This window comes from Scophthalmus maximus, chromosome 21, assembly GCF_022379125.1.
Source record: "Scophthalmus maximus strain ysfricsl-2021 chromosome 21, ASM2237912v1, whole genome shotgun sequence".
Classification (NCBI taxonomy): domain Eukaryota; kingdom Metazoa; phylum Chordata; class Actinopteri; order Pleuronectiformes; family Scophthalmidae; genus Scophthalmus; species Scophthalmus maximus.
Window position 1 is genome coordinate 15,890,001 of NC_061535.1, and position 10,966 is coordinate 15,900,966.

The 10,966-nt window shown below is 43.5% G+C and overlaps 1 protein-coding gene across 3 annotated transcripts; it reads right to left on the reverse strand.

The window, feature by feature from the left end:
• Positions 1-2,485: 2,485 nt before the first annotated feature.
• Positions 2,486-9,695, reverse strand: gcm2 (glial cells missing transcription factor 2). Of its 3 annotated transcripts, XM_035619656.2 has the most exons (9): positions 9,318-9,693; positions 7,973-8,071; positions 6,491-6,554; positions 5,536-5,724; positions 5,343-5,455; positions 4,781-4,906; positions 4,435-4,691; positions 3,773-4,010; positions 2,486-3,372 (listed from the first exon to the last, which is right to left on the reverse strand). In XM_035619656.2, the coding sequence occupies exons 4-9, from the start codon at positions 5,681-5,683 to the stop codon at positions 3,097-3,099; spliced, it is 1,158 nt and encodes a 385-aa protein (XP_035475549.1). In that variant the 5' UTR covers positions 5,684-5,724; positions 6,491-6,554; positions 7,973-8,071; positions 9,318-9,693; the 3' UTR covers positions 2,486-3,096. The 3 variants fall into 3 exon arrangements, with proteins under 3 accessions (XP_035475549.1, XP_035475547.1, XP_035475548.1); XM_035619654.2 differs by lacking the exon at positions 7,973-8,071 and having other exon boundaries at positions 9,318-9,694; XM_035619655.2 differs by lacking the exons at positions 4,781-4,906; positions 7,973-8,071 and having other exon boundaries at positions 9,318-9,695.
• Positions 9,696-10,966: the final 1,271 nt, after the last annotated feature.

A 10,966-nucleotide genomic window follows, 5' to 3' on the forward strand; every position in this document is an offset into this window, starting at 1 on the left:
CATCATCTTTGCTTCCACGTTTTTGTTTTTCTGACTTTGAAACTGATTTGATTTTCATCACCCCCCCACTCCCCCACGTTGACAGTGAACTTTTCTGATTGGTGGATTCTGTCTGTCTGTCATGAATGATAGATAATTATGTTCTAACTTTGAGAACTACTGGTCCCATGATGCTTTGGTGGATGTGTGTGTGTGTGTGTGTGTGTGTGTGTGTGTGTGTGTGTGTGTGTGTGTGTGTGTGTGTGTGTGTGTGTGTGTGTAATCCAGTTCTCTATATGTTATGATTCTTGTTAATGTCTGTGAATCACAACCATGTAGCATCAAAGTGAAAACATCCATTAGTGCAGGGCCACATCAGAGGGGGTGTGGGGGGTTGTTTGGACAGGTATCAGAGGGGGGGGGGTTGTTTGGACAGGTACGTCCTGTCGACAGATGATTTATTCTGCAGAAGAAGAGGATGAAATGATTTGTTGCGTGTGAAAAAGCAGCGATGGAGATCAGCAGAGACGAAGAAGAAGAGGAGATAAGAGGATAAGACGACAGGATGAGGTGATTGTTGGTGAAAGGATAGAATTACACCGCTCAGGATTATCTGGTACAGGTGAGACACAGTTGAGACGGGTGAGACGGGAGAGACGGGTGAAACACAGGTGAGACAGGTGAGACACAAGTGAAACGCGAGTGAGACGCAGGTCAGATGGGTGAGACACAGTTGAGACGGGTGAGACGGGAGAGACAGTCAAGACACAGGTGAGACGGGTAAGACAGGTGAGACACAGGTTAAACGCAGGTGAGACGGGTGAGACAGGTAAAACGGGTGAGACAGGTGAGACACAGTTGAGACATAGGTGAGACGGGTGAGACACAGGTGAGACAGGTGAAACAGTTGAGACACGGGTGAGACACAGGTGAGACAGGTGAGACAGGTGAGGTATTGGCTGAGCTGCTCCAACCTCACCTGGTCTCTCACCTGATCTCTCTCCTGGTCTCTCTCCTGGTCACTCACCTGGTCACTCACCTGGTCTCTCACCTGGTCACTCACCTGGTCTCTCACCTGGTCTCTCTCCTGGTCACTCACCTGGTCACTCACCTGGTCTCTCTCCTGGTCACTCACCTGGTCACTCACCTGGTCTCTCACCTGGTCTCTCACCTGGTCACTCACCTGGTCTCTCACCTGGTCACTCACCTGGTCTCTCTCCTGGCCACTCACCTGGTCTCTCACCTGGTCTCTCACCTGGACACTCACCTGGTCTCTCTCCTGGCCACTCACCTGGTCTCTCACCTGGTCTCTCACCTGATCTCTCACCCGGTCACTCACCTGGTCACTCCCCTGGTCTCTCACCTGGTCACTCACCTGGTCACTCCCCTGGTCTCTCACCTGGTCTCTCACCTGGTCTCTCACCTGGTGACTCACCTGGTCACTCACCTGGTCTCTCATCTGGTCACTCACCTGGTCTCTCACCTGGTCTCTCACCTGGTGACTCACCTGGTCACTCACCTGGTCTCTCATCTGGTCACTCAACTGGGCTCTCACCTGGTTTATCACCTGATGTCTCACCTGGTCACTCACCTGGTCTCTCAACTGATCTCTCACCTGGTCTATCACCTGATGTCTCACCTGGTCACTCACCTGGTCTCTCACCTGGTCACTCACCTGGTCACTCACCTGGTCACTCACCTGGTCTCTCACCTGGTTACTCACCTGGTCACTCACCCATATGATTGGTTGTTGGATCCGACTCGGTGGTTCAGTCTGCGTCTGAGCAGAATGATCTTCTGACAGTTGTTAGTGTAAACTGAAGGTAACGAGTGATCGTAATGGAAGGTAGTGAAAGAGATGAGGAGGAGGAGGAGGAGGTCTGAGGGTTTTAAAGTTCACAGTGAGGACACCAGAGTGATTCCTGTCCCGACGCGTTCTTGTCAAAACAACATTTATTACTCATCCAGACTGAAACCAGCCGACGTCCAAACACCGGCTCTTTGATCCTGTGCTGCCTGGTTCTCACTCTGAGGCTCTGGACCCCGGTGGGGACGCCGGTCCACTGGTGGACGGTCCTGTTTGTAGCACATTCTCTTTAAACGTCTGGTTCCCCGGTTGTCGTCCACGGACCTGAAGGTCAATGGTTTGATCCCAGCTCGTCCGTCTGCTTGCCGATGATACTGAACCTAAAACTGTGCCTGCAGCGTCTGAGTGGAATCAAAGTTCTGTAGGAATATATCGACCCTTTACTCATTAACTACGAGTAGACAACAGCTAGCGTTAGCATTCCAACACTTCCTATCTCAATGTTCATGAGTGGATCATCGTTGATCTCATATGCAGTATCTCATATTCATTTCTTACATGAAGTATTCATCTAATCTGTTTCATAGTTTGTAAACTTTGGGAAACCTAAAAAGTAAATCTGTGTATAAGTTATTGTCCATATGCAAAACTGTATTTAGTTGCCAACAGTATGAAGCCAAACGTGAAGCTGAGCCTGAGTGAAGGTTAATTCATGTTTATTTGATACAGTTGACACATCACAGCATCTTTATGTTCATGTCCATGTTCAGAGCAGCTCAGTCCGGTTCAGTCCGGTTCAAGGCCGACCGCTTCAATAAATAACGGCAGAAACATCCGTGATAATAAATCCAGCAGGTTCATTTTATTTTCTAAACAGAGTGACAGTGAAAATCTTTGGAGATCTAATATTTTATTTTCTCATTCATGGTTTAACTTTATCTCCACAGAGTCTTGAACTTCAAGGTTCATACTTGAGTTTTTGAAGCTTTCAGTCCCATGTCATGGTCTTCCTCAGTAGATGGAGCTACTCATCTTACAAGCTAATGAACCACGAGAGACAGAAACCGAGTAACAGCTGCTGTTGAGGCTGTTTCTTAAATTAATGAAATGTTGTGTACAAAGGTTTCACTCTTCATCCCGATGAGGGCGTTAGAGGGAAGCTGTGAATGTTCAAAAAGTTTCTCATTGATCAAAGCTTTGTCCTGAAGATCCGTCACTCACAAGTTATTTTGGATGGATGCTTTGGCAGTAACGGTAGTAACAGTACTTGTAGCAGTTGTCGTGACGACAGCAGCGGGGGGAGCGATGCGTCAGTAGTCGTCGTAGCGGTACGTGTTGGGGTAGGCGTAGCGGTAGTCGTAGCCGTCGGCCCTCTCTGTTTTGGTCTGCAGAGGTTCAGGCTGAAATGACAGAGACTTGATGACTCCACCCGAATCCTCCGTCACCTTCACCTCTGTGGAGTACGACGAGGGGGAGGCGTCGTCCAGCAGGGAGGAGCAGCCGGGGAGGCCGGGAGGTTTGGGGGGAGCACACGGCTGGTAGGACGGGAGACCAGCCGGAGGTTTGGGACAGGGCTGATACGAGACCTGAGGAGGATCAGGATCAGAGGATCAGGATCAGAGGATCAGGATCAGAGGATCAGGATCAGAGGATCAGGATCAGGACTAGTGTTAATGTGACAGTGAGGTCTGATCCTCAGTCTTTACAGATTCAGTTCATAGTGACAACAGCTAATGGGTCGGAGAAGGTGCGAGGTGTCGTGTTTTTAACAAGTATTGTCAGACCATGAAGGAAGTGCTGCAGCTTCAGTCTGGGGACTTCAAATGTTCCTTACTCACGTTGAAAATGAAATATAAAACTATTAATGAAAATTTGGTGAATCCTAAAAAGACGAGACTTTTTAGGATTCACCACATTTGGTGAATTCTGGCTCCTGGAACTTCGAGAGAATCTAAAGAACCTGAGATCTTAACAAACCCATCTCACCTTGGTTGTCGTGGTGATGATGGTCTGCAGCGCTGCGGGGGAACCTGGGGCGTTACCCGGGTAACGGCAGGGGTACTCTGCGCTGTAGTAATGGTGGTTGTCTCCGTAGGGGGTGGAGCTCTTCAACAGCTCCTTCCAGCCTGGAGGAGGTTTCGTCTGGGGATCGAAGGAGGAGGAGGAGGACAGAGGAGCCGATGATGAAGATGAGGAGGAGGAGGAGCCCATGACTGGTCCCACCCTGCAGAGAAGGCAGAATCTGGTTTAGACCTGAGTCTGAAAAGCTGGTTTGATCAGATCCTGTTCAGACTTTCAGGATCACTAGGTTACTTAATCTGGTTCAAACCTGGATTCAGTTGAAATACATTTTAAATCCAGAATGCGGTTATGACCTGTTTAAACTGTATAAGTCTGGGTTACACCAGTTCACACTTTCAGGTTCTGGTTTAGACCTTTAACACATCCAGGAACTGGTTTAAACTATCTGTACTGCTAAGAAGTGGATTACATCTGTCCAGGATGAATCTAAAGCCGATTCGAATTTGGAGGAACCTGTTTACACTGCCAGTAGCTACAGTCCAGAATCTAAACTGGTTCAGGATCTAAACTAGTTCTGAATCTGTTGACATCACCAGGATATGGTTTGGATTGTATGTGAGGCTGACCTAGGGTCACAGAGGTCAGATGTCACAGGATACGAAGGTGAGGTCAGGTATCCTTGGAACTCGTAGCCAGGCCGGCCCACGTAAAGCCTGGGATTGGCTGGTTTCTGAAGTGTGGCCGGGGCCTCTCCCAGTGCACTGTGGGGGTTGTAGTAGGGGTCTGGGCTCTGGAATGCTGGGTAATGCTGCGGGAAGTTTGGTTCCATGAAGGAGATCCTGTCTGCTGGTTCAACGCAGGAGAGGAGGGCAGGGCCTAAAGCCTGAAGCAGTGAACAAATCAAAACAAACAATAAACAAACAAGACCAAGATAATCAAACAGCGGTTGTTGTTGTTGTTGTTGTTGTGGACCTGTGTTTCCATCAGTCGTCTCTTGGGGGTGTACGGAGGTGAACTGACTCGTCTCTTCACGGAACTTCTTCTGGCTTCAGTCTCAGACTTTGACTCTGGTCTGGGATGATCGTGGACCCCTTTCGCCTGAAAGACCAGAACAACAACAACAACAACAACAACAACAAGATCAATTCCATGCCGGAAATCACAAGAAACAACAACTGGTTTCAGTTTAGACTTTTATAATCCAGATAAAATCAGGTTTAGATTTTTATAATCCAGATTAGACTTGTTTAGACTTGATCTGGTTTAGTGTGTTGACTGTCAAAATGATCTTGTGCTGGTCTAGACCAGATCCGGCTCAGAATGATCTGTTCAAACCTGTTTGGACATCAAAGGTTCTACACTGTCAAGATCTGGTTTTGACCTGTTCAGACATTTACATTTGGTCTGAGAAGACGAGAAGTTTGTGTGAGCTAGTTGGCATGTTTAGGTCAGTTAGCATGTTTAGGTCAGTTAGCATGTTTAGCTCATGTACGTATTCAGTCTGAGCTGATGTTTCTGGGTGAAGGGTGGACACCTGGAAGAAGATAGCCTTTCCGTCGACTCTCCAGAAGTTGGTGACGGGGTATCCACTGTGACCGCGACATGGCAGCAGCTCCAGAGCGGCGTTACAGCTCGGACACAGCTTCTCTGAAACACAGAGTCCGGTCCGTTGAGCATCAGCACAGTGGAAACGGTCTCGCCGGTTCTGATTTGGGTTTTTTCCTTACTTTGCTGCTTCTGCCGGGCCTTGTCACAGATGGCGGGGCGGAGCTGCAGTCTGCATCCGTCAGGCAGCGTGCAGCCTCGAGAGCAGACCACCACCCCCAGACACGACTTCTTCAGAATCTGACAGTTGTGGTTGTTGGTGTTTCTCATCGCCCAGCCGGACAGATGGCGCTGAGCATTTTTATCTTCAGCTTGAAAATAAAGACAGACTGTTAGCTGGAACAGTTAGCTCATTAAAACTGTTAGCTTGAAGCGTTAGCTTATTAAAACTGTTAGCTTGAAGCGTTAGCTTATTAAAACTGTTAGCTGGAATGGTTAGCTTATTAAAACTGTTAGCTTGAAGCGTAAGTTTATTAAAGCCGTTGGCTGGAACGGTTAGCTTATTAAAACTGTTAGCTTGAAGCTTAAGTTTATTAAAGCCGTTAGCTGGAACGGTTAGCTTATTAAAACTGTTAGCTAGAAGCGTAAGTTTATTAAAACCGTTAGCTGGAATGGTTAGCTCATTAAAAATGTTAGCTAGAAGCATTAGCTTAGTAAAACTGTTAGCTAGAAGCGTAAGCTCATTAAAACGGTTAGCTAGAAGCATTAGCTTTGTAAAACCGTTAGCTAGAAGCATTAGCTTATTAAAACTGTTAGCAGGAACGGTTAGCTTATTAAAACTGTTAGCTAGAAGCGTTAACTTATTAAAACTGTTAGCTAGAAGCATTAGCTTATTAAAACTGTTAGCAGGAATTGTTATCTTATTAAAACTGTTAGCTAGAAGCATTAGCTTATTAAAACTGTTAGCTAGAAGCGTAAGCTCATTAAAACTGTTAGCTAGAAGTGTTAGCTTATTAAAACTGTTAGCTAGAAGCGTAAGCTCATTAAAACTGTTAGCTAGAAGCGTTAGCTTATTAAAACTGTTAGCTAGAAGTGTTAGCTTCCACACTGAAACTGTTTTTAATAAATGTTTCTCACCACTGTAGATGTACCGAACATAACCGTCTGTCCACTCCTGGAACGGGTCGAACTGCTTTGTGTCCTGTAGAAAGATAGACAGGCAGACAGACAGACAGGCAGACACACAGACAGACAGAGAGGCAGGCAGACAGGCAGACAGAGACAGACAGACAGACAGAGAGAGCGAGAGAGACAGACAGACAGACAGGCAGGCAGGCAGACAGACAGACAGACAGAGAGAGCGAGAGAGACAGACAGGCAGACAGACAGACAGGCAGGCAGACAGACAGACAGACAGACAGGTGAAGACAGGTGACAGAAAGACAGGCAGACAGACAGAGAGACAGACAGACAGACAGAGACAGACAGACAGACAGAGAGGCAGGCAGAGAGACAGACAGACAGGTGACAGACAGGTGACAGAGAGACAGACAGACAGACAGAGAGACAGACAGACAGAGAGGCAGGCAGAGAGACAGAGAGACAGACAGGCAGGCAGGCAGACAGACAGACAGACAGACAGGTGACAGACAGACAGAGAAAGCGAGAGAGACAGACAGACAAACAGGTGACAGGCAGGTGACAGAGAGACAGGCAGGCAGATAAACAAAGAGAGACAGGCAGACAGACAGACAGACAGACAGGTGACAGACAGACAGAGAGAGCGAGAGAGACAAACAGACAAACAGGTGACAGACAGGTGACAGACAGGCAGACAGACAGGTGACAGACAGGCAGACAGACAGGTGACAGACAGGCAGGCAGACAGACAGACAGACAGACAGACAGGTGTTTAGTGCCTGGTCTGTTTATGGTTAATTTTCTGATCTGATGAAGAATTAAGCGCAGTTAAGTGCAGAGAGAAGCTCAAAACACACAAAATCCTGCTGATAATACTTCATATATACAATTTATACATATATATATATATATATATACATGTATATATATATATATATGTATACTTACAGTATATTTACTCATATAAAGGTCAAGTAGCATAACATTGTAAATGTACTTCATGAGCTTGAGCTGTGAAACTCACAAGGTTTCGTCTGCATCACTGTTCTGGTTATTAATTACTCAGCATGTTATTGATTATCATAATAAATCCTTGATGATCATCGTCCTGTCAGTTCTCATGGTTTTTACGTCAAACTGAACTTTACTTGTTTAATTTAAACAAATATAAAAATATAAATGACTTTCTCTGGAACTCCTTTCATGAATTCATGTTTCATGTTTCATTAGTTTCATGTTAAATTGGTTTCATGTAAAAGACAGTTGCAACAATCCAGAACTCTGAGTTCATCAAATCTCCATCAGAGAAATCTCAGATTAGGATTCAACCAAACTCTGTTCACGTAGTTTATTTGAAGTCATTTAAACTGAGTCTGATCGCCTGCAGCCTCCCACCAAACTGTAAAACCCTTCAGAGAATTGAATGAAAATAATCATAGTTTCACTGTCATTATTTCTTTTAATATGTTGTTTCCATACATTATTAACTGCTTTTAATCCGAGATATTGATCAGTATGAGAAGTGACTGTGGATCAGATGTTGTGACCTGAGATCTTCGGTCTGATGTTTTGGTTTCACTGAAAACAAAAATATAAAAACCAGTTTTTAGTGTTTGAGCAATAACAAAGAGAGGAGCCGAGTCAGCCGAGTCTCACACACACACACACACACACACGCCTTCACATAAGAAAACCTCCGTCTTCATTTGTTTTTTTTTTGTTAATATTCAACGTCTGACTCTTAAATAAAATAACAACATTTTCATCCATTTTAATGTGATTTAACAATTTTATCATCAGTGTAAATGTTTATTCTAAATTATAAAATATAACATGGCCGTTTTGACACACACACACGCACAAACATATATATACATATATACATATATAACACATATATGTTATATATGTGTTATATATGTATAATATTTAGAGAAAAGAAATTAATAAATCCAACGTGTCCGTCTTGAGCAGTTCGTCGCAGCTCTGATCATCGGATCTTCTCTGTTGGATTCTGAGTTTTAACACTGAAGACAAGTTCATATCAAATCTTCAGTTTTGGATTAAATATCTTAGAATAAAAAACAAACAAAGAAATTAAAATAAAACCGATTTATTATGTTAAAGATTTACACACCCGAGAAATGTCAAAACAAAATTTAGATCAGGAAAAAATATTCACAGGAAAAATCGCTGAACAATAAAAAGAATAAATATGAAGTCTTTTCGTGTTTTGTGCTTTTCTTTTCATCCTTTAACATGTTGACGAGGTATAAAGATCGATCACAACTGATCAACAATCAAAGTCCAGACTATCGATTCTATCTTCAAACTAAACTCTGATGGTTCTGACTATTTAAGAAACTGTTTATTGCATTGACCTGAGTGTGTGTGTGTTAAACAGAATGTGATTTTGATTCCATTCAGATTCATAACACGTGTAAAGCGATCGGCCTCGAACCGAACTGTCAGTTTCTCTGATCTAACTACAGAAACAAACCGATTCTTTATTCATAAACAAGTTTTTGATCTTTGACAAAACTGTTCGACCATTTTTAATTCATTTGAATTTGTTCTGTAAATAATATAAATTGATTATGTTCATACTGTTGAACTATTCTATATAATATTATTCTGTTTGTATGATTAATATTATTCTGTTGGTAAATGTGTGATGATGTGAAGCCGCGAGTCTTTGACTCTTCGGTTCAAAGAAACGTTTTCTGTTTGACTGCAGGTCATTGATCCGGTGTTGATCCGGTGTTGATCCGGTGTTGATCAGGACCGGATCAGAAGAATCTGTCTGTACCGATCAGTTCGTTACCTGCGGCAGTTTGGGGTCGTTGATGTCCCACGTTAACTTCATCCCGACGGAACAAACACAGTCCGGGTCCTCCCGGTCCTCCGCCCGGGACATGTCCTGGTCCTGGTCCTGGTCCTGGTCCTGGTCCTGGTCTCAGTCCTCTTGATGGTTTTGACCCGTATCCTTCGGGTCCCGTTTACGCTCCAGATTCAGTTCAGAAACAGATTTAGAGTCGGATCCCGATACGACATGAACCCGGAGTCTTCAAGTTAAAACAATAAATGTTAAATGAAATTTTTCGAACCGGAAGCTGCTCAGAGTTTCTCTTTCAAATAAAAGATGCAAACTTCGCAAGACCAGACCGCTCGTGAGTCTCAGATACAAGTGGAAGGAGGAGGAGGAAGAGGAGGAGGAGGAGGAGGAAAGAGGAGGAAGAGGGAGGAGGAGGAGGGAAGAGGAGGAAGAGGGAGGAGGAGGAGGAGGGAAAGGGAGGAGGAGGTGGAGGAGGAAGAGGAGGAGGAGGAGGAAGAGGAGGAAGAGGCAGGAGGAGGAGGAGGAAGAGGAGGAGGTAGAGGAGGGAAGAGGAGGAAGAGGAGGAGGAGGAGAGGTGAGACACGTCACGAGACAGAGAGACACTCACACACACACACACACACACACACACACACACACACAGACGTGGTAAGAAAGATGCAGGAATGTACAAACATGTCGTTGTGTGTTTGTAATTCTTCTAAAGTTTCCTGATGATGTTTCAGGTTTTAAAGATGCTGACACACACACACACACACACATACAGCGGTGTTTGTGTGTGTGTACGTGTGTGTGTGTGTGAGTGTGTGTGTGTTGTATAAACGCTTCAGTGTTTCCCCCAAAACAAACAAACTCATTCGTCATCAATTAGAGGACAAGATGACTGTTACCTGTCTGTCTCTTACTCTCATTGCCTGTCTGTCATACACACACACTATTTGTTTTAAGTGTGTTTGGTTTTTGCTTTCATTGATTCTGTCTGATTTATGATTCATCATTTATGATTAACTCTTATTGATCGTATTGATTGTGATCAGTTACTGAGCCTCATATGATGCATTCAAGTCCGTTGGGGAAACTCAACACTTCTGTGTTTACACCAAGACTGTGATGTAATAATAATAATAATAATAATAATGATACTCATAATAATAATGATAACGATAATAATGATAATAATAATAATAATGATAATTATAATGATGATGAGAATAATGATGAGAATAATAATAATAATAATCATAATAATCATAATAATAACGATAATTGTAATAACGATAATAATAATAATGATAATAATAATAATGATAATTATAATAATAATATTTATTATTATTATAACGATGATGATGATGATAATAATAATGACAATAATAATGATAATAATGATGATGATGATGATATAATAATAATAATAATAATAATAAAGACAATAACGAGACACAGTTCTGATGCACATTTCAACAACTTTTCGAGCACGTTTAGGTTCAAAAAACTAATCTATAATTCATAAGAATAATTCATACGATTACAAAAGGTATAATCATAATCATAATCATAATAATCATAATAATACGCTGGCGACCTGTCCGAGGTGAACCTGTGGCCCAGTGTCAGGTGGTTGGCTCCGCCCCCTG

Coding starts and splice junctions, on each gene's coding strand:
- gcm2 (XM_035619654.2), bottom strand. CDS start 9,410: ATGTCCCGGGCGGAGGACCGGGAGGACCCGGACTGTGTTTGTTCCGTC. Junction 6,555..9,317: donor ACGACCCCAAACTGCCGCAG/GTAACGAACTGA, acceptor ATCTTTCTACAG/GACACAAAGCAGTTCGACCC. Junction 5,725..6,490: donor TGTTCGGTACATCTACAGTG/GTGAGAAACATT, acceptor TTTATTTTCAAG/CTGAAGATAAAAATGCTCAG.